This window comes from Strongylocentrotus purpuratus, unplaced genomic scaffold, assembly GCF_000002235.5.
Source record: "Strongylocentrotus purpuratus isolate Spur 01 unplaced genomic scaffold, Spur_5.0 spur5_scaffold_20, whole genome shotgun sequence".
Taxonomy (NCBI): domain Eukaryota; kingdom Metazoa; phylum Echinodermata; class Echinoidea; order Camarodonta; family Strongylocentrotidae; genus Strongylocentrotus; species Strongylocentrotus purpuratus.
The window spans coordinates 44,718,460-44,742,272 of NW_022145606.1; the positions used below are offsets into that span (position 1 = coordinate 44,718,460).

Sequence of the window (23,813 nt, forward strand, 5' to 3'; positions counted from 1 at the left end):
ACTGGATTGAGTTGAAGAGTTGAGTAGAGTTGCAGAGCAGGAGCAGGAGAGTAGACTCGACGTTTCGGACAGGTTGACTGTCCGTCTTCAGGAGTGAGTGTTCGCTATGCGTGCGGCGGTCCTTATAATGGCGTGAGTGCGGACTTGGGGGAAAGCACTGGGCCGGCGGGCTCGGCGGGTTGGCAGGTGGCTGTCGGTGGTGGCGCTCGGTTGCGTGAATTGGCGGGAAACGAGTGGGCGGCGGTTATGCGGACGTCGTGTGGTTGGTGGCGGCGCAGTAGCGGGCGGTGTGTCGGCTGATGAGTGGGTGTATCGATCGGCGGTGAGGATAGCTATTAGTGGTGTCGCTCTGTGTGTGTTGGTCGGCGGTTTCGTCGGCGTAGGTTGTAGCGAGGTGTGGGCGTGGTCGGTGCTTGTGTGGGTGAAGTGGCTAGTTGAGAACGTGTAGTGCTTGTTTGAGTAGGAGTGGTTGGGTGGTTGCAGGTGGTGTTTGGGCTGACGGATGGATGGATAGGTGACGTGTTGGTGGTTGGCGTGCTGGTTGTGGAGTTGGTTGAAGATTGGTCGGAAGTAGAATGGTGAGGAAGGATTGGGTGCCAGATGCTGTTGATGTGAAGGCCTGGGTCTTGGGGTACGGTGTTGTGTTGGTGGATCTCGATGGCTTCTCGGACCCTTCGGGTGTGCCAATGTCGGATGTTGGTGATGAGGTGACTTTTATCCCAGTGAATGCGGTGGAGCTCTTGTTGTGCGTGCTTGACGATGGCTGACTTGTCCCAGTTGCTGCGTCTACAAGATTCCCTGCGACTGCGGCAAAGTCTACATTGGAGAAACCGGCCGCGATTTCGACACCCGACTCAAAGAACACAAGACCCACCACCGACGCAGCAACTGGGACAAGTCAGCCATCGTCAAGCACGCACAACAAGAGCTCCACCGCATTCACTGGGATAAAAGTCACCTCATCACCAACATCCGACATTGGCACACCCGAAGGGTCCGAGAAGCCATCGAGATCCACCAACACAACACCGTACCCCAAGACCCAGGCCTTCACATCAACAGCATCTGGCACCCAATCCTTCCTCACCATTCTACTTCCGACCAATCTTCAACCAACTCCACAACCAGCACGCCAACCACCAACACGTCACCTATCCATCCATCCGTCAGCCCAAACACCACCTGCAACCACCCAACCACTCCTACTCAAACAAGCACTACACGTTCTCAACTAGCCACTTCACCCACACAAGCACCGACCACGCCCACACCTCGCTACAACCTACGCCGACGAAACCGCCGACCAACACACACAGAGCGACACCACTAATAGCTATCCTCACCGCCGATCGATACACCCACTCATCAGCCGACACACCGCCCGCTACTGCGCCGCCACCAACCACACGACGTCCGCATAACCGCCGCCCACTCGTTTCCCGCCAATTCACGCAACCGAGCGCCACCACCGACAGCCACCTGCCAACCCGCCGAGCCCGCCGGCCCAGTGCTTTCCCCCAAGTCCGCACTCACGCCATTATAAGGACCGCCGCACGCATAGCGAACACTCACTCCTGAAGACGGACAGTCAACCTGTCCGAAACGTCGAGTCTACTCTCCTGCTCCTGCTCTGCAACTCTACTCAACTCTTCAACTCAATCCAGTCTTCTACTCAAACCTCTCATCCTATCTACAACTTTCTGGTTTACAGTCCTTTTCAGGACTATACTCACTTCTGAAAGATACTCTTCCTTCCAATCTCCACTTTCTCGCCTTTCTATTTTCACTTCTATTTTCTATCCACTTCCTTAGTCCTTCTAGGACTCTACACATGGTGTACCGTAAACCTCTACCGTGATTATTTATACCACCATGCAAACCTTCAAACATCATCTAATTATAATATGTAATTTCATTTTGTAATTTCAAAATGGTTTATTCTGGAGTTTGAAATGAGTATGATATTGTTATTTGTTAGGAATTATTAATGTTTACATTAAAAAAAACTAAAGTTATAATGTTCTCTTGTCCGTTTTGTTATTGCATATTGTAATTGTTTAACCCTGCATGAGATGCATCCAATGTAATTCAAATCTCGGTCCTGGGTTTTATGTAACATCTCTATTATTATGTTATATGAACAATGTATTTTCATGGATAAAGATGAATAAACATTCATTCAGGCTTGGTACTGCCATAGTTTAATAATCTTCCTTGTTTCTTATTGAATTATTGAAATTTTAAAATTTACCCTCTAGGTGGAAACCTCTTGGAGAAAGACTAGTTGCTTTATATGATTACATGACATCGAAGGATCCACCAATGGTGAGTCAGCTTTCAAAAACAAGAAATCATGCACTGGCTGTAAGAGTTGTATCGTCAGCATACATATCTATGATACCTTCAAGAGTACATTCAGGTAGACTATTAACATATATTGAAAATAAAAGGGGGCCAAGAATTGAACCTTGTGGCACACCTAATTTGATGGTTGATGGATGGATGCGCAAGTCGCATGATGGATGCGACTTGGCTCCTTTGAATTTGGTCACTTGTTGTCGATTACCTAATCACTTGGACTGATATCTGTTGGAAAAGATGATTGGGTTAGTACATATGACTTTGGACATCTCTCTGCTGATGATACTTAGGCACACCAACAATACCCAAATAACAGACTGATTTAAAACAATACAACACGTCATTGGCCAATAATCAGTCAGTTTGGAGTCAGTGTGAAGTCGCTTTGGTGTACTGTTGTGACTGAGGTGAAAGGCATTGGAATAATATTCTGAAGAACATGTAGAAAGGATACATGTGTATGTATTTTCTGACAGGAAATTTGTCAAGATAAAACATTCTGAGAGAGAGAGAGAGAGAGAGAGGGGGGGGGGGAGAGCGGTGGACAGAGAAAGAAAGAGAAAAGGACAATGAGCGACAGAAAGCAAGAGAAAAGAAGAAAGAGAAATAGCAATAAAATAAGAGAAAGAAAAAAATGAAGTAAGAATAAAAAAGGAGATAGGAAAGAGAGAAGAGGGGCGATGAAGCAAGACGTTTCTCAAATAGAATTAACAAAATTAAATTTTATATCATACTCGTTTATGTTTGTAAAAAAAAAAATTGTATATTAGCTTTCTCTCTTCACTTTGTATACATGTATGTCATCTTTAAGATGTGTTTCTTATGTATTTATATTCAATTTGATGTCTATATGATCTGTTTCATGTTTGTAACACAGACTTGCTGAAAAGCAGTCTTTTTAGGCTGATGTGAGTTTTACCGTGATTAAATAAATACAAATAAAAAAAAAATAAAAAAAATAAAAAAAATAAGTTATAGGAGAGGGAGAAGTAGGAATGAGACGATTTCATGTGCGAGAGCTAAAATGATTTGTACAATACCTTTCCTTTATTTAAACATATTTGTGGCTTTGAAGCATTACATTTATAAAATACCTTTCCTGTTTATCCATTTTTTTTTCTCCATTGTCTTCTCAGAGCCTCGTCACAATAATTGATCTGGAGGATTACAAGTCTAAAGAGACAGGTATGTACATCTTAACTTTTAAAGCCTGTCTGCCCTAGTTTGGCCAGGAGGGATTAGACCTCCCTGTGTGGTCACTGACAGCCCTAGTTTGGCCAGGAGGGATTAGACCTCCCTGTGTGGTCACTGACAGGTGGTTATCTCATCAAATCAGCTCTCAATTCATAAGAAAAAATGGATCATAGGGGACCAACGGGTACCGCTTAGGCATTCTTTGCTATGTAGAGGGCGCAAGTAGCTACAGTCCTGCTTTAAATCAGAAAATATGGCTGTGTCTGAAACTTTTGTGAGCTGTGTATGTAGTCCAGATTTGCTATAGCTTCAATTACAAAATGACTGAAATATTCATGAATTATTCCAATGACATTTTGTAGATATGTTAGGTTTTTTTTCCACCAAAACAACATTTCTCAACAATTTGCAAAAGTTAGTGGGTTTTCAACAGTAGATGAATCCAAAATAATCCATCAAAATGAAAGGAGAAAAGAAAATTAAAGAATGGAGAGGGGCTATGAACTGGCTTGTAGTGGTGTTTTCATTGTCATCCTCATCTCTTGAGGGCTGATCATATGTCAATGATAACAATAAAAACTACCTCTGATAAAAAGGCACAATGCTCGCTGATTTGTGCTATCGAGCCTTCAGCACCAATTTTCTCAGATCCGTTTCAGTTACAATTTCTACCAAGATGGTTATCATAATCATCATTAGAAATTATCTTAAAAAGAAGGTTGAGTTCTGGGAAGAAGTGAAAATTACTTTTTGAGCGTTATCATTGTATAATGCAAGTGTAGAAGAATGTCAGATAAAAAATGTTCCCTGAAAAGCATGGCTCTTCAAATGCCTTGATATTCTAAATATGACATGTAACATCATAAAAATAGGGACAGATTACTATGCCACATGTTCGTGTAGTCCCGTATACATCTTTCTGTGTACATAGTGCTTGTAACTTTACCAAGACAGCATGGGTCAAATTTCTTATCATTTTGATGAGTCCAGAACCTAGCAGTACACACCAATACTTATATGCTAGATGATCAACCTTTTCTGATCGATTCTGTAAAGTTTCTTTCACAATGCAATTGCATGACTTGAACTCAACTTCATTTTGAATATCCAAAGCAGTCAAAGTTGTTCAACCAGAGAGAGCAAAGATGGGGCCTTCTCCTGCTCCAATGGATGAAGATCCCTCCGATCAAAACAAAGCTACAGCATCCCCCGTGCCTGGTAGAAGGGAAGGGGAGACAGAGGACCGTCAGACACCCACAGACACCCTAGGGCACATGGGGGAGCAGACCCCAGGACAGATGGATGAAGAGGCCAAAGAGGCTGAAGAACCACAGCAAGCAGGTACAGTAGAATTTAATTTTGAAGGAATAGCAATGCATTGTCTGTGTAAAGTGGTCCAGTGGTCTCACTGTACAAGACCCAGGGTTCAATCCTGAGTCACATCTCTCGGATGATGACATGAAAAGCCCGTCCCCAAACATAGCTCAAAAACCTACACTTACTTTTCAAGGGGCTCGAGATGAAAGTTTTGAGGGTTTGTTTCTATTCTATTCTTATATTTAAAAAAAATATTTATCTTGATTCTGTTATTTCTTGTTTCTTTTAAAAATGTCATTAGATATACCAGTGTCATTTTTTATGTTTATTTAATGTTTTTACATTGTTTGACACGGCCCCAATGGAAATCAGTCTTGTAATTGTTTGGGCTTTTTTAACTGTGTATATAAAGATATCAATTCAATTCAATTCAATGTGGAGGTACTGTGTATGGATTTCAAATTGTGGGGATCCTGACTTAAATTTTAGGGACCTTATAGTGCATGACTTGTGATCTGCAGTCGGGTGACTTATCCACTAGACCACAATACATGTACCTCTACAATAACGTTGATCAGATTACTTATTTATATCTGTCATGAATTGTTTTAAAAATAGATACTGAAGAATCTATGGATGTGGATGTTGAGACGGTGCTAGATGAGAAGATGAAACCTGTAGAGAGCAAAACGATGACCGAAGCTGCAGGTACATCAGAACAGATCGGGACCACAGTGGTAGATGAGAAGACGAAACCTGTAGAGGGCAAAACGATGACAGAAGGTGCGGGTACGTCAGAACAGACCCTTGGAAGCTCTGCACTGACCCTCAAACAGCTTGCTGAAGCCTTTCTGAAGAGCCGAGGAGGTCAAGAAGAAGGAACTGACCTGCCAGGGGATGCTGCGTCTGCATCAGCTGTAGATGTAAGTTTGTATAGGCTTGGACAATCCCAACCTTACGGTGAGATGGTAGTCGGTTTCCATGAGCAGTAGGTCATAAATCGCTGACACCAGACTTGGTGGAGATGCCATTAAGGGGTATGCAGTTTCGCACACAGCAAAACCCAAAGTCCAATCAAGAAATACCCCCTAGCCTCTCAGAGAGTCTTTGTGTTCAGGATATGTAAGATGAGGACTTTTCCATACGGGACGGTTGGTGGAAAATGCAGAGCATTACATAAAGCCTGTTGGTCATAAAACTGAAGGCTAATCCTGGTGATTGACAACACCTGTAATTGGGTTAACACCTGAACGGTATAATATTCCCCATGAGAACCCAAAACTTGTATCTGCGTCTTTAAAAAGGGCTACGCCTTTTCTGCTGTTCCCATAGCCAGGGGTCTAATTAAACATTCATATATTCTTCACAATGTTTACAAAAAAGCACATGGGAAAATGATGGGTTGGGCCTTGGCCTCAGCGCAGTGTTTTTCCTTGTTACCCTGTAACAGATTATTGACATTTTATAGATCAAATTGGGTGCATTAAACTGCTGATGGCACTAAGGAGCTTAGGTGAAAAAGAGAAACCCATTACAAAAGAAGAAAAAAGAACAACTGCTATACCAAGTTGGTAGATGTGTGTGTAAACATATCTGAATAGAATGAGCTATATGGGCTAACATGAGGTACACTGTAACCATGCACAAATTTACAGATTGAATCATACTGAAATCCAGCCTTTTTTGGTCACAATAAATAAATCAATAAGATAAAATAAAAATAGATTTTCAACAATTGTTCTCTTCCAAAGATGGAAAAAGAGCAGGAACCTCCTGACAGCACCACTGCAGTGCTAGACTCCACCCCAGCCATGTCAGACTTGCCCAACATGGAGCTGCAGGCAGACAGTGCAGCAGGGAGCAGCCAGGATAGCATCCAGCAGTCTGGTAGGGAGTCTACCATGGGCGAATCATCCCAGGACAAGACGAAGATCCAGCCTGAAGGTAAGCAGTTAATAACATGTGGATCTGGGCCCTGTTTAATAAAACTTGTTATCAATGACATGTTTCAATAACTGTTATAAGCTACTGAAATTGTGGTATTTGATTGGCTTGAGAGCAAGTTTTATGAAACAGGCCCCTGATCTGTCAGAGAAATAACAGCTCTCTGAAAACTTGAAATCTAAAGCTGAGGCGATGAGAGGATGTCATCAAGTCAGAAGCTAGTATTTAGGTTGACAACTTTTGTTTCCCATGCTTTAGATTTCTAGTTTTCAGAGAGCTGTTATTTCGAAGTACGACAAATTTTTACCAATGACTGTAGCGGTTTTTTGAATCTCCCATTCACCAACTGGTCATGAATGTCCAAGCACATACATTTACATCATCATGAATATGTATCTGATTAACAAGAATTCAGATTTCTAACATAACAAGGATTTAGTTCTATGTGTGACCTCTCAATATAAAAGTGTCGTAGTCGAGTGGTTCAAGCACTTGACTTGAAATTCAAAGGTCCTGGTTCGATCCCTGACATGGCACTAATGTCCTTTGGCAAGGCATTACTCTTCATTTGCCTTACTCGACCCAGGTGAGGTAAATGGGTACCTGGCAGGAATTAATTCCTTGAAATGCTGGAGCACTGTAATGGCAGCTAGGCTAAAGCCGAGGTGATAATATGTGCATCTCGGAGTATAATTTCTAGATAGACAACGCTATATGCCTATTATTGTTATTAAACATTGTATTTCTGTCCCTTTTCAAACCAAGATGCGGTTGCGATGGATGCGGAGGATAGCCAGGCAGAGAAGAGCCGGAGAGGGCAGAAGAGAAAGAGGTTGCTGAGGGACATGCCTGCCCCTGGGAAGCGCCGCTCAGCTAGGGTAAGAAATCTGACCCATTATTCGTTGCTAGGTATGGCAAATATGGTCAAACCTGCCTTAGTGACCACCTGTCTACAAAGACCACATTCCTTCTCACTTTCCCTTAATTATTTTGTATCAACAAGGTTCCCATCATTACCGGTACACCAGAACTGTCATACACAATACAACAGTAAAAAAAAAATAAAAAGGAGAGAGTAAACTATACTGTGGTACTCCATCAGTTCTGTCTCACTTTACCTTTATTGTTTCAAATCAACAATGCTTCTTTCATTACAGGTGCGCAATACAACAGTGAAAAAGATAAAAGAAGGAGACAGTAAACTATACTGTGGTACTCCATCAGTTCTGTCTCACTTTACCTTTATTGTTTCAAATCAACAATGCTTCTTTCATTACAGGTGCGCAATACAACAGTGGAAAAGATAAAAGAAGGAGACAGTAAATAATATTGGGGTAATCCGGCAGTTCTGTCTCACTTTACTTTGATTATTCCAAATCAACAACGTTTTTTCATTGCAGGTGCGCAACACAACAGTCAAGAAAAAAGAAGAAGAGGAGATAGTAAACTATACTGAGGTACTCCGCCAGTTCCTTCCCTCGACTCTCCTGGTCAGCGATGACGAGGAGGAGGATCTGCAACTCAAGAAGTCAGGGGATAAGGATTCTAAGGAAATAGATGTAAAGAGAGCGAGAGGTGAGTGAAGAAAAACTGGTGTCAAACCCCAAATGTGTTTCAAGAATCTTCTTAAAATTATGTTTATCTCCCTTGCTGTTTTTCTTAAAAATCAAGGACAGTATGTTGTGCTGTGTTCTTGGTATGGTAGAGACATGGCCAGGTGAGAAAGAGAGAGAGAGAAAGAGAGAGAGAGAGAGAGAGAGAGAGAGAGAGAGAAGAGAGAGAGAGAGAGAGAGAGAGAGGGGAGGGGGGGGGGGGGGGGGGAGGGAGGGAGAGAGAGAGAGAGATAAAGGGGGAGATGGATAGGAAGAGGCAGAGAGAGAGTGAGATAGAGAGAAAGGGGGAGAGATAGAGAGGAAGAGGTAGAGAGAGTGAGATAGAGAAAAAGGGGGAGAGATAGAGAGGAAAAGCGAGGGAGAGAGAGAGAGAGAGTGAGAAAAGCGAGAAATATTGATATATGGATGTGAAGGAGATGCAGAGAAAGAGACACAAAGAAAGAAGGAAAGAGATTTGTAGAGATAATGAGAAAGAGATGAAAGAAGGGAGAGAGAGAATAGACAGACAGAGACAGAACTGGAAGAGGTCTAGTGAAAGAGAAGGAAAAATTGTTAGAGAGAAAGACAGTGATCCTAGAGAGCCTGGGAAATGTGTGTGTGTGTGTGTGTGAGAGAGAGAGAGAAAGAGAGAGAAAGAAAGAGAAGATAAAGAATTGGAATGAGATAGAGGGAGCAAAGCGAGATGACTAATGAATTTCAGAAGAATTACAGAGGAGGCAGTTACATAAAAAGGAAACCAATCACAGCTTAGCATGGAATCTTCAATAAGCGTACGATAAGTGAGTCGGGTTAGAAAATTAATTGAACCAAATACACCCAATTTGTATTTTTGTTATTATCCTCAAAACATTGTTTTCTTATCCCCCCCCCAAAAAAAAAGAATCTCCAGTAAACGAGAGAGATTCCTTCGGAGCCATGGAAACAGATGATGTTCACAGTTTACTGGTAGAATGTCAAGTGAACAATGGCATCATCGATGTGATGAGCAGATACCTGGAAAGACTGGTTGCCAAACATGATCTGAAGTGGCCTGATGGATTGGCCGCAGTGTATCTGGATGTGTACAAGAGATTGAGAAAGCACATCAGTCTCCCTGAATTGCTCTGGTAAGTTAAACCTGACTCTTTTTCAGAGATTTTAAAGTTGGAGAGAGCCTGATATGTTTTTAGCACAGCTCTCTAGAGAGAGAAGAGAGAAAAGGGGAGATTTGGAGATCAGTAATATTCTAATGTAATGCAAAGCGGAGAGTTCTTGCCCCTTTGGATCACAGTCAATTGACTATTTTTTTCCATTTGAGCCAGGGACTTTTCACTGATGTTAAAGTCAGAGAAGGCCTGTGATATTTGGAGCAGAAAAAGGATGCTGTGGAGAGAATATTAAAAGTTTATGAGTTAATGCCCTTCTGGCTCCAGGCAGGAGATATGTTAGTCCACAGCATATGGGAGAGTTGTGCCCAGTTTGATCTTTGTCTAAAGATAAATTTTCCAATTTAGACTTACATGTCTCCATTGTTCTCAATTCGTGAAGATTGTAACTCTCCTATTATTTCTGTGTTTTTATTCAACCTTTCACATTCCTGTTTCTCTAGTTTCTCTGTTTTTACAAAATTGAAGTTGTTGAAAACATTGGGTTGCCATTGAAAATGTATGTTTGTTTTGTGTTTTTCTCCTCTTTTTCTGCAGTTGTGATGAAGACGAAATAGTTGTACGTGAGATGAGTATGATGTGCCTTCTATCGGCGGAGTTCAACCTAGATCAGTGTCTGTCTGCTAAGACTAACGGCAATACGCCTGCCGCATCACCAGCCATGTAAGTCACCTTAAGATACCTGACATGCATAAGTGTTCTCTGCACCAGTTTAAAATGTTTTGTTGCAGAAACCACTCCCTTCGTAGTCCCTCTTTATAATTTCCAAATAAATGCTTAATTAGAATTGTATCACATCTGTTGTTTCTCATTGATAACCGTATTGCAGGGGAACACCACAAATATTTTGTTCTGTATGTTTTGGAATTCCTTCTCAGATTCTACATTCAAAATATTAGCTTTGAATTTTTCTTCCTTGAAGACTTATTGCATGTCTGTTTGTAATGAAGCCCTTTTGGTGCGAAGCCTTTATGTCTCTTTCTCTTTCTTCTTCACAGGCTCGGTGCAAACACCACAACCTGCACCTACAAGTGGGGAGAGCACCATGAAGATGATATGATGTACCTCCAGGAGCTCACCTTGATGCAATACATGCTACCAGACCTGTGGCCAGTGATACCGGCAAGAGGTATAGTGGTACATTTCATGTTTTAACCTCGTCATGTGAAATGAATGGGGAACCTCTCAATGTACCATCAGTAGGTGTGGTGGTACGGTTGTCATATAAATGTATGTGTGTGTGTACATGCATGAACAAGTAAATTATTTTGATGCAATACATGCTTCCAGATCTTTGGCCAGTGATACTAGCAAGAGGTTTAGTGGTACTGTTATAGTTTTAACCCTGTCATGTGTAGTGAATGGGGAACCTTTCATTGTACCATCAGTAGGTGTAATGGTACTGTTGAATGTATGAATAAGTTACCTGATGCAATACATGCTTCCAGACTTGTAGCCACTGAAAACAACCTATAGTTATTGTGGTACCAATTTTGATTAAATCTTGTCATGTGGATTGGATGGGCAGCCTTGCATCGCACCATTGGTAGGTGTGATGGTACCATTGTTTGTTCATGTTTAAGTAAGTAACTTACCTTGATGCAATACATAATACATGTGACCTTTGATACTAGCAAGAGGTATAGCGGTACCGTTATTGTTTCATCCCTGTCCTGTGTAGTGAATGAGGAACCTTTCATTGTACCATCAATAGGTGTAATAGTACCATCACATTACAAGTCATTCGTCATTGGCAGTCAGTTGATGGCATTATAAAACATTTCAGTATTTACTTGCAAGGCTCCACATCTTCTGACTCGTAGATTGCACAGAAAGGATAACATTTACTCTGAAAGTGCAAATTTTAGTAATTATTTCCACCTGTTTGTTTCCACAGTTTACTGGCTGAAGGCTCGATATTATCGGCAAATTGGAAAAACTGCTGATGGAGAAGATGCTTTTGAGAGGGTAAGACAAAACTTTCCTTGATCACTTTGAATTGATTTTTTTTTGTCTGTAACAAGAAAGTGGTCATCTGCTTGGCAGACATTGTTTTTTGTACCCTTCCGTCTGGCATTTTCAGATGTCTTACCGTTTGTAATGAGGATAGGGTTGAGTCTAGGCTCATGCATGCAAATGCCATGCATAATCATGGTCTATTGTCTAGCATGCAAATACATGCTATGTCCAGTGGGTGGTCAAGACGCCGACCACTGCCACACTGTATACCGTAAACTAGTTCACTAGCACTGCTTGTGAATGCCTCCTCTATAAATTGTACTACTTCACTTCAAGTCTTAGTAGCCATCTTTACACCATTGGATCCTCAATTGACATTTCGTAAAGTAATAACCATGATTGTATTTCATTGCTCCAGTGCAAGGAAGTGTTGATGAGAGAGGAGGAGAGAAGGAAGGAGGATAGACAGCGTGCAAAGAAAGGGAAAGTGGAAGAGGAAGAGATGGAGACGGATGAGACGGATGGAGCCAATGAACGGAGACCAGCTAAGGTGGCAGTGGCTAACATCAAGCATGGAGCTTTGATATCTATAGGTATGGTCTGATTTACATACAAAGAAAACAATAATGGTCCTAGTAGTGTCCCCTGAGGGACACCACAAGTTCCAGTATGTTTTCCAAGAAAAAAAAGGAAGATCTAATTATTGTCTGTTTAGGACCATAAGGGCATTAAATTATTTAAAACATGTGTGAAAAGTCCTTTGGGCTTTCAGCTAGCGATGTACATGTAGATGGAAGCAAGTGTGTTACAGTGTGTTCGTTGTAAACCAAGATGATACATGTGTTAAAAAGCAGTTGAGATTTATTATTTTCTTTTCCTTTTGCAATGTAATATTCAGTTTATTTTCTAATACTATTTTTTTAATGAAGATGCAAGGAATGTTTTCTCTTAAAATTGCACACAGAATATAACATTCAAGATTGAAGAATACAAATACAGTGAAACCTGTCTATAAAACCACCCAAGGGGTACAAGATATTAAAAATGGTCTTTATAGGCAGGTGGTCTTTGTAGAGAGTTGTCTATAAGACATGTTTAAAAAAGAAACCATTTTGAAGGGAAACAAAATATTTAGTCTTTGTAAACAGGTGGTCTTTGTGACAGGTGGTCTATGAAGACAGGTGGTCACTAAAGCAGGTCTGACTATACTTTAATTGTTGGTAAATTCATCATTTTGCAGCAAGCATCACATCCGAGGTGGAGTCCCTGCAGCGCTGCCAGAGCCTAGAGCAGCTCCAGCGTCTCCACGCCTCCGGTGACCACGGCAAGGTGGTGGAGCTACTCCGCCCGACCATCAGACACACCCCTAGGCCTGTCCGCCCTGAGAACACACCCGAGAGGTGCTCTCAGCTACTACTACTCATCCAGTCACAGATGGAACTCAAGGATGCCAAGGTGAGGGGAAGCACCCTTTGGTGTTAGAGGGGAAGTCCCATTTTGTGTTAGAGGGGAAGTCCCCTTTGGTGTCAAATAGACTTTAAAGGGACCAATCAACAACAACAACAAAAATAGTTTTTTTATCCCTAGATAATTTCAGGGCAGGAAGTTGTTTGAAGGGCCAGAGAGTGTAAATTAGAAGAAAAATGATGATAAAGATTTCATTGTGGCATTTACATATCTCATCAGAAAAAGAACCAATTGACAAGATCGTCCTTGTTTTTTAAATTGGCAATGCTGATAATTTTCTTGTATTACCATATGTTTCTAGTAAGGCCATTTTATCCTATAAAAATAGATATGAAGAGAAAACGAGGTGGGAGAAAGAGGAGAAAGAGAGAGAGAGAGGGGGAGAAGGGAATAGAGAGAAATTTAAAATTAAATTGTAATTTAGGCTGAAAATAAATTTGTGTCAAATTCTAAATGTGTTCCAAGAATCTTTGAAATATTGCATCCACCCCCTCTGCCTGTTTTTCTTTTAATAATCCAGGACAGTACGTTGTGCTGTGTTCTTGGTATGGAAGGGACATGGCAGAGAGAAAGAGAGAGAGAGAGAGAGAGAGAAAGAAAGTGGGGAGAGAGAGCTCAAATTCAGTTGTAATTTAAGCTAAAGATGAAATTGTGTCAAACTCTGAATGTGTTCTAAGAGTATTTAAAATGGTATGCTAAGAATATTCAACTATGAAGCGTTATGTAAATATTAACTATTATTATTGTATGATTGTTATTAGAATTTGTTATTATAATTATGTATCATGTATTATATTATTGTAATTTGTAAGTTAACATTACTTTAATTTTATTTTTGTTAAGCGCTTAGAAACTTTGTATTAAGCACTATATAAATGTAATATATTATTATTATTATATGTAACATGGTTTTTAAAAATTATTTTCATTTCAATGTTTCAGGAGAGTATATTCTGCTGTGTCCTGGGTATGGTCGAGACATGGCAAGGTGTCCAGAGAGAAGGGATGCAAGTCTTTCATCAACTCTGGCTCGAAACACTCAACAAAACACTTACCCATCTTCAAAAGTAAGTCTGATGAATTGCCCTAAAATTTCTGTCAAGACCATGCATGGTTCTTTCAAGTCAAGAATCTGTTCAGAGGTCTTCCTAAGGAATATGCTAGCTGTACAAGCACATGTAGCATCAATAGTAACCTTTATTTTAATTTCCAATTAAAAAGCATTAGCATGTTCAGAGTAGTACAGATATTGGTTTACTCTTTTATCTTTTCACTGCTTTTAAATCTTTTTAACTCTCATACTTTTGATGCTGCATAATTTTGTGGGCAAGAATTTATGTTGAAATTGGAGAGGGTTTCAGGAATTGTGAAGTCAGATTTGGTCATGAATAGTATGTATCAATATTAAACTTGCACAATTTTTTGCTTTGGTCAGAGATTTTTCTTGTGAAATGGAATTTTCAATGCATGTTTAGTTGCACCATCAGGGGGGTGTTTTACAAAGATCCTAAGTAGAACTTAACTCTAAGTTGGACTTAAAAATTATGGACAGCCATTGGAGTCTTTAAATGAAATATATTCAAAAGCAGAAATTCAAGTATTTTAGACTTTTTATTAATTCCACATCCAAAACATGAAATCTCCTTGATGATAGAAAATATGAATAATTTCAATAAACAATGAATGCCTTTCAAAATAACTTTTACAAAATATTTTCAAAGATGCTAATGGCTTTCCATATTTTTTAAGTCCAACTTAGAGATAAGTTCAACTTAGGATCTTTGTGAAACACCCCCCAGGACAAATAATTTGTGAACTTTTCTCTTTACCTTTCTAGAGCGTTTGAATCTTGTGAAATCAGTTCTCTGGCACATGATTATTGAGGAAGGCAAACCAACTTCTATGTTTTCTTCAAAAAAATCTTCCCTTGGTATCAAAATCTCTTCCATTCCTCCTATTTTAAAGCCCATCTGTACTAGTTTGGCCGAGGGGGATTAGACCTCCCTGCAAGGTCACTGACAAGTGGTTATCTCATCAAATCAGTTCTCAATTAACATAAGAAAAAAAGAGGAATATGGGAGATCAACAGGCACTGATTAGGCATTGTTTGCTATATAGAGGGCACAAGTAGCTATAATTAGTGCAGTAGGGCTTCAAAGAAATTTCTGATAACGTTTGGATCTTCTTCAATTTCCTAGAACGTTTGAGTCGTGTGAGATCAGCTCTCTGGGTGTAGGAGGGACCGGTTTACTGAGGAAGGCAAACAAAGTTCTATGTGGGGGACCAATGGTCACCGATTAGGCAATGTTTGCTATATAGAGGGCGCAAGTAGCCATAAGTAGTGCAGTGGGGCTTTAAAGAAATTTCTTCTTCAATTTCCTAGAGCGTTTGAGTCGTGTGAGATCAGCTCCCTCGGTGTAGGAGGAACAGGATTACTGAGGAAGGCAGTCAATGTCCTAATCAAGATCATTGAATGGACCATGTACCAGGCCGACGTCAATGAAACGACCAATGCAACGTCGGTCATGCCATGGGTTGTACTCTACCATACCATCAAGTAGTAAGCAGCATTTCTCATAATCAGAATACAGTGAAATCCACTTAGGTAGACCACCTGAGAGAGACACAAAGTGATTAATTGGGAGCTTAAAGATAAAGTTGAGTTCTGGTCATGTGATTGCATTGTGAAAGAAACGGTGTAGAATCGATCAGGGAAAGTCGATCATGTAGCAAAGAAGTTTTGGTGTGTACTGCCAGTCTTGGTAAAAGTTGTGATCGAGGTTAGCCCTATAATTGGGAACTTAATTCAATGGAAAATCAGCCGTGATATACCTGCCATGTAGCATATTTTTTATTTACACGCAATCCCTGGGAATTTCATGATTTATTACAATGAAACTGCTCGCGAAGATCTTAGACTGTATTTTAATCCTTTAAGTACAAACGTGAACTAATAATGATAATGTACTGATAATTTATTGTCGATGGGTGTGGTGTACCGGTATATGTGGGCGCGTGTGTGCATGTTTACGCTTGCTGAGCTGTTGTCACGTAATGATTTCTGCTCTCATATTCAACTGCAAGAGCAAAATAGATATCAAATATTCATAGGGCAATCCAACCCTTTTTATAAAAATTTTGAAAATTCTAAATAAATGGGACCAGTAATAACATTTGCATTAGCTTTCAAAGAAGAATACCTGGTAGGAATTTATTCCTTGAAATGCTAGAGCGCCGTATGGCAGCCGTGCTAAAGCCAGGGTAATAATCGGGAGCGCCAGGAGGGTCAAGTCTGACTGACCTGAGCGCTATTCAAGAACCCACTATTATTATTATTATTAAGAAATTTATAATGAACCTCATTTACTTCAAGGACATCTCTCTCTGTCTTCGCCTACAAACCTGCACAGATGGACCCAGGTTCCAAAATGAGTCACGTCTTTTGGATGGTGACATTAAAGGTCGATCCCTAGAAAGAAATATTCATATCTGATTGATACACGACTGTAAAAACCCAATTACACATACACACAAACCCGGCCGCAGCACTAATGTTAATCTACATTTGCCACTCTCCACCCAGGTGTTAAATGAGTACCCCGTAAAGATACAAAAATTAATGTGGCTAGATGAGCAAGTGTGCGCCTAAATGACGCCTGGCTGGAATGCTCAACATTGTGTGTGGGCAAGCCTAAATCCAATGACAGGTAATAACATATCTGTGAAGCATGAAGAGACATCGATGAATTGAGCGCTATATTGATTGATTGATTGATTGATTTTATTTCTGCGTTCAAAAATATACAAATTCAAAGTCAAAGTACAAAATTTCGAACAATAACAAATACAATGAATACAATGTTTACAAAAATAATTAAATGAAAAATCATGTACAATTATATCATTCGATAAACATGTACGAAGCATACAATAACATAAGAAATATGAAATATTTTCAATAAATTAGAGAGGTAATTTGGAACGCAGGAGACCACCATCGTGAGCGGTTAGGCTGGAAATGGATGGCGGCCTCGTAAAAGAATTGGCGACATAACTCTCTTCGAAAAAACTGAGTGACCAAGAGGGTGCGGTGCAAGTGCAGGTGCAGTGAGCAGTTGCATGATAAAGAATAATTAAGTCACGGTTTTGTTATACTAATTTAAAGAGAGGGGAGCATATGATTGTATTATTTGTCGTTTTAGGTGTAGCTTTTAAGGAGTAGATGGTTGAACAAGACTTTATGTTGTCGGGTAAATCATTCCAAATGTCCGGGCCAGAATGTCTAACAGATTCGTGTGTTATTGATAATTTGGGGTTTGTAAGATGGAAGTTTCCAGATATGCGAGTAGAGTATGAATGAACGGAATTATTAAATTATATAAAAGCGGAATATGAGTATTATCAATAAACGATTGAATTTGACTCTTTTTACGCTTTATAGTGAGGAAGATCACCTCGCAGCTAAAAGCCTGCCCTCGTCTGACCATGAGGGTGAAGAGGGTATTCATTCACCGAGCACAGTCCCGATGTTACCGTCGTCCCTCATGCTGCTGGAGAACGCACATGACTATCTAGGAAGGTAAATTGAACTGTGTAAATGTATCTAGGAAGGTAATTTGTGTAAATGTAACTGAATCTTCAATCCCATTTTGCAGGGGAGTGGAGATGATGCATATTTATATGTGTACTTCAAATCCAGCGGCCAGGGAAAATGGAATATAATTATTGCTATAGTTGGAAAGTTTGAACTACATTATGAAAAGCTCTCATTAAAGGTATAGACCAGTTCTGGTCATGCGATTGCATTGTGAAAGAAACGTTGTGGAATCAATCAGAAAAGGTTGATCATCCAGCATATTAGTATTGGTGTGTACTGCAAGGTTCTGGAATCATCAAAATGATAAGAAATTTGGCCCACTCTTGGTAAAGTTACAAGCACTGTACACAGAAAGATGTATATGGGACTACGCGATATCTATCCAGGCCGGATCGATATGATAATTTACCAAATATATCAATTAGTAGGGGGGGATTACAATGTATAGCGCTAGTATTTACATGTACTGTGTGCTTAGCTCTAGAAGTGATAAAAGTCAAATGGGGGTTTCAATTTTAAACAACAAATTTTTTCATCATGTAGGCTTTTTGTATTATGTAGAGAGTTTGACATGTGTAAGTACATAAGAGTATTAGATCTGTGCATTTCATGATATTTCATTGCTTCTTCTTCTTCCTGCCAGACAAACCTGGTGTTGTAACTGCGATGGTGCCCTTCTGAAGCTCTACATCCGCGTCCTGAGCACCGAACTGGGCAAGTACTCTGAAGACGAGAGACATCCATTCTTCAGTGACCTCAAGCACACTTTGGAACAGTGTTTCTTCTGTCTTTACGGACACCCTACCAAGAAGACCAAGACCAGACATCTTCAGGACCACGGAGCTATAGAGGTGAGCCTAGATAAAGCACTTTCTAAACTCCGCCATTTTGATTTTGGCATTTGAATTAATTTCACACATCTTCGAGCAATGTTTATTCTGTCTTTATGGACAACCTACCAAGCAAAAACCAAGACACGACATCTACAAGACTATTTAGCTATAGAGATGAGTTTGGATAAAGCACTTTCTAATCTCCGCCATTTTGTTTTTCATATTTGAATAAAACCTATATTCCATGATTTTGCACACTATCTAAGATTCAGAGCCCTTACAAGTATCCCTGTGTTGATGGTTGCCATTGTAAAGTTTGTGGGCGAGGTGACATTGACTGTAATTGTCTTGGATCTTATTTTGTTCTGATTCCAGGTCCAACTCGACTGGTCCAACTGCTGCTACATCTTCGACTACTTCAAGCCCAAGATCTTCCCAGAGTTTGACAGCTACAAGACCAGCTCCATGTCCGCTGAGCTGGAAGGCCTCTTGCTCAAGATCTCTAAGGTCATCCCGCAAGACGCAAGGCCTGAGAACGCTCTGGAACTGGTCCAGGGCTACGTTGACGGGAGCAACGAGAATGCACCAGCGATACCTGAAGGGTTCATAGGTCCAAGGTATGGGTTTTGAAGAATGAGATAAAAAGTGATAGGATAAACAGTCAAACCTGTCTATAACGACCGCCCAAGCGAAACACAAAAAATGGCCTTTGTAGACAGGTTCTTTTAGTACATGATTCAATGAGAAACCGTTTTCAAGGGAAACAAAAAATGTGGCCTTTGTAGAGAGGTGGTCTTTGTTGAGAGGTGGTCACTAAAGCAGGTTTGACTGTAGAAGGGTTCTTCGGTCCAAGGTATGGGTTTTGAAGAATGTGATGAAAACTGATGGGGATGAGATATAGAATGAGGAAGAGCATTTTATATATTTTATTTATATATATATATATATATATATATAAGAAGAAGAGAAGACAAAACGGGCATAGCATGAAGGACAAGAAACATGAGTGAAAAGAGAGAAAGATGATGATGATGATGATGATCTACAGCACTTGTATGGCGCCGTTTATCTGTTTCAAAAATTCAAAGGCGCACGCTTCTCCACTGGTCCTGGACTACACATTTGCTTGAAGAAAAAAATATCATTTTGAGGCCTGCTTTAAAGCTCTCTAGCTGCTAGGTGAAAATGGGATAGAGACATAAAGGAAATGAAGGTATACGGAGAGAGAGGTCAGTGAGGTCATCTTGCAAGATGCCAAGCTGGAGAACGCTCTGGAACTGGTCTAGGGCTACGTGGATGGGGGCAAGGAGAAGGCACCAGCACTACCTGAAGGGTTTCAATGTTTCCAAGTATGATTATTTCAAGCATGCGATGAAAAGTTATGAGACAGAACGATGAAAAGTTATGAGACAGAACGAGGAAGAGAGATGTGTCGATAAAGAGAAGAAGCGGATTGTCTAGAAAATGGGACCAGTGATCTATAGTTGTAATAAGAATAGAAAAAAAGAAGGATGTATTGTTTATGAGAAAAGAGGGAAATAGAAACAGAAGACATTTGGGAGATAGAAACAAAAGTTGTGTGCTAGAGAAAAGAAAGAGAGATGAAGAGAGAGAGGACCTGGACCTGAAGATCAGTAAAGACCAGAAATCAAGATACATGTCTTGAGAATAGTCTAGTACCCATCCAGGGATAATTGGAATCGTAACTATAGGACCTGTTTATGATTTAGATCTAGACCAAGACTTCTCTCATGGAACCTTTTGTTTTGTCTTCTTTTTTTCTGTTGCATTTTAGCTCTGTGGTCAAGGAGCTCTACTATCTGCTGGCTGACTTCCACTTCAAGAATAAAGATTTCGGGTAAGTGATGTTACTGTGATAACAGGTCTATATTAATGTCTTAACCTGTTGACTACTGAATTCTCTTATTCCCATAGGCTTAATACAGGGACCACTCGGTTCCAGTAGGCCATGGGTTAAATGGTTTTACTCGTAATGAACATTTCATGTAAATACTAGCACATTTTACTTCCATATATGACTTTTATGGTTAGTATTGTTTTCGTTATCATTCTATTAATTAAATGTAATGTTAACTGTTATTGTATAATTGTTTTAAATGGGGGCCCACTACAAGAGCCCTATCTCGCACCCGGGGCAACGTGTCTGACACGGCCGATTGTAGCAACTACTCCGAAGATCAAGATTACATTAATCTTGATCTAAGGAGACACGAACGAACGAACGTTATCATTCTTATCTTCACCATCATCACCATCATCCTCACCATCATCATTATCATTATTTTCATAATCACAATCGTCATCACCATCATCATCACAATCATCATTATCATCATCATCATCATTTTCACAATAATTATTATCATCAACACCACCCCCATCATCATAATCATCATCGTTATTGTCTTCATCATCATCATCCTCAACATTATTATCGTCATCACCATCCTCAATTATCATAGTTTGTAGCAAATCACTGCAATATTGCGCATTATCTATCACATGTTGAATTCACCGTTTTCTCTTCAATTTAGGAAAGCGATCAAGTTCTATCTCCACGACCTATGTGTATCTCCAGATCGCCTGGACAGCTGGGCAGGCATGGCCCTAGCTCGTGTCGGACGACTGGATCTCAAACTGAACAACTCTGTAAGTATGCCTTAGTGTTCTAAAGATATGTTGCTCTAGGCAGAGATGCCAACTGTTCCGTTTTTGTCGTATTTGTTCTCTTTTTTTGCTACATGTATGAATACGGCAGTACGATTTTTATATGTTTTGTTAAGTTTTTTATTTTTTTAATATTTTTTTTATTGATGTTTTTCTTAATTTCCGATCATGAGCTTTGTGTCGTAAGTGTATTATGCACCTATGTATTCAAACGATGCACGCAGGTTTGGTGATACGGGCCCCAAACTGCCCACATTGCGAACAACCCACGTGTACCGTATGCACGTCGCGCTCAGATCCAGGTACGTACACGTGGTACTGCCGTTTTTTTAAGCTGCTCAATTGGGCGATATGTTAAGGTGAGAGATTTTTTTCAAAAGTACTTTTTTGTCCCAAAATACTGTTATTTGCTCTTAAGAATACTTTTTTTTGTTGACGAAAGTTGGCATCTCTGTCTAGGAGAAGTCCACCCTGAGGTGCCTTGTTATTTTTATGTATGAAGGGTTAAAGTTCAAGGATTTTTTTTTTCTCTGGAAAAAGTGCAACATTGTAGCATTGTTTTACCTCGGATATGGTATTTTATCTTCACTTGTCTCTCTCAACCCGGATGTTATAATGTGTAATAACATTAAAAAAGAGGATCATGGGGGACCAATAGGTACCGCTTAGGCATTGTTTGCTATATAGAGGGCGCAAGTAGCTACAAGTAGTGCAGTCCCACTTTAATGATTTTATTTTTATTTTTTAATACTAGACTGACACCAAGAGCGATGGACCGATCTTCAAGCACGGAGTAGCAGCTCTGCGATGCTTCAAGCGAGCTCTAGAGATCGACGCTACAAACTATGCCCTATGGATTGAGTATGGTTCCTACGCTTACATCCTCCATTCACACGCCTCCAGACAAATCAAGCAGGTATGATTTACAAATCAGTGACTATATCTTTCAATATTTCCATCAAATATATTTGTATTTTAGGGTGGCAGCATTGTGATGTGTTTCCAGCGAGCTCAAGAGATGCCATAAAACCAAAATGAGAGATGTTAGACTGTTCAATACATAAGAAATTTGATTATTATATTCTCTGCAGGCCTGATATTTTCCCATTTAAAGCTGTTTATAGATTATTTTTTTCTCCCAATTTTTCCTGATTTTTGTTTGTCTGTTGTTAAATTTGTTTTTCTCCTGATTTTTGTTTGTTTGTTGTTGTTGAGTTGTTTTTTTTTTTGAATTTTTTTTCCCCCAAAATGGATAGTCCCTGAGATCGATTTAAATCCGTTTTAAAATGGGTGGGGGGGGGGGGAAGGTGGGTGAGGTGCAATTTTTTCATGGCTTGAGTGAACGCTTCACTTTGCTCAGATTTCTCTTTTTTCTTTTTTTTCTCATCAAAACCTTTTTTGTTAACTCTTACTATCACCCTTGTCTCTCTGATTTCTTTGTCAATTACAGAAGGATCAATTGAAGATCAGTGATGAAGACATCACCTCTCTGAGCGTGAAACAAGCCGAGATGCTAGAGCAGGCGGAGCACTGTTTCAGGCAAGCCTCGACGTGCGAGGGCGAAGGGGATGAAGAATGGCTCGTTCATTATATGCTGGGCAAGGTGGCTGAAAAGAGACTTCTCATGGAGGAGAGCTTACGTCATTATCTGAAGGTAGGTGGGAAAGATAGAATAATTGGTTCAGTGATGGAAGTAGACAAAGGGAATAGATTGGTTTGCTGATTTAGAGCAGAGTGTAAGAGAAAGAATGGGAGAAACCCATAAAGTTTATGTACCAATAATAGAAAAGAGAAAAAACGAGAGGGAGAGAGAAAAAAAAAAATGTTCATGGCATAGGGCTTGCAGTGTTTGGAGGAAACTGAGAGAGAGAGAGAGAGAGAGAGAGAGAGACAGAGAGAGAGAGAAATGGGTGAGAGAAAATGCATGTTTAAAACATATAAACATTGTTGAAAGATGGAGAGAGAAAATAAAATGAGAGTCATGGATTTAACAAACAAAAAATCAGGTTGGACACAAGTGTACTGGGAGGCAAGAGAGAAAACAGCTATGACAGAGAGAGGAGGAGAGGTGAGGGGGGTGATGAGAAAGGTTTTTGATAGATTTTAATGTGATAATTTGATCTGTGTTTATTCAACTTTGCAGGCGAGTTATCATCTACATGAAAGCGAGGCAAGATACCCAAAGAAGATCCCCTACCACAACCCAACAGACTTCTCGCTAGAAGCTTTGGAGGTAAGTAAACCCTAGTGCTGTCGTTGACAGGCATTTTGTGAACTCCTTTTGTCAATTCATGTGGAGACAATAAAATTGTAACCATGTCGATACTATACAGTAGGCTTATGGTTGCACCATGTGAGAGAGGGGCAGGATCAGGGAGTCCTGGAAAGGACTGTCGGTAATCTTTCTTTCTTGAGTGTGTGTGTGTGTAGTCCTCAAAAGGACTGTTGGTAATCTTTCTTTGAGCTTGTAGTTCTAAAGGGAACTAGAGCGTCGGTCAGAGAGGGGCTTGACGTTTCGAACAGGAGTGGGGAATAGCTGGCATGCGTGGGCTTAAGTCACCGAATTGCGGTAGTGGGGTTGCAACCGTAAGCCTACTGTATATCTACATCACCATGCAAGCCGATACTTATAAGTAGCATTCATGTTGATACTGGTTTCCTCCCTGGACCAACGCATTGAAGAAGTACCATGTGT

At 40.2% G+C, this 23,813-nt stretch overlaps 1 protein-coding gene across 1 annotated transcript in view; it reads left to right on the plus strand.

Annotated features, from left to right (window-relative positions):
* LOC590663 (calcineurin-binding protein cabin-1) overlaps positions 1-23,813 on the plus strand; it is a 48,056-nt gene that overhangs the window by 12,274 nt on the left and 11,969 nt on the right. Inside the window, exons 14-36 of the mRNA XM_030993449.1 lie at positions 2,259-2,325; positions 3,498-3,546; positions 4,669-4,896; positions 5,491-5,795; positions 6,624-6,816; positions 7,582-7,694; positions 8,217-8,391; positions 9,310-9,535; positions 10,112-10,237; positions 10,573-10,703; positions 11,472-11,542; positions 11,952-12,126; positions 12,774-12,988; positions 13,943-14,067; positions 15,384-15,560; positions 17,442-17,579; positions 18,241-18,448; positions 18,806-19,047; positions 20,226-20,288; positions 20,986-21,100; positions 21,873-22,034; positions 22,569-22,772; positions 23,262-23,351. Of these exons, the coding sequence (XP_030849309.1) occupies positions 2,259-2,325; positions 3,498-3,546; positions 4,669-4,896; positions 5,491-5,795; positions 6,624-6,816; positions 7,582-7,694; positions 8,217-8,391; positions 9,310-9,535; positions 10,112-10,237; positions 10,573-10,703; positions 11,472-11,542; positions 11,952-12,126; positions 12,774-12,988; positions 13,943-14,067; positions 15,384-15,560; positions 17,442-17,579; positions 18,241-18,448; positions 18,806-19,047; positions 20,226-20,288; positions 20,986-21,100; positions 21,873-22,034; positions 22,569-22,772; positions 23,262-23,351 (3,598 nt within the window). The remainder of the gene's footprint in view (positions 1-2,258; positions 2,326-3,497; positions 3,547-4,668; positions 4,897-5,490; positions 5,796-6,623; positions 6,817-7,581; positions 7,695-8,216; positions 8,392-9,309; positions 9,536-10,111; positions 10,238-10,572; positions 10,704-11,471; positions 11,543-11,951; positions 12,127-12,773; positions 12,989-13,942; positions 14,068-15,383; positions 15,561-17,441; positions 17,580-18,240; positions 18,449-18,805; positions 19,048-20,225; positions 20,289-20,985; positions 21,101-21,872; positions 22,035-22,568; positions 22,773-23,261; positions 23,352-23,813) is intronic.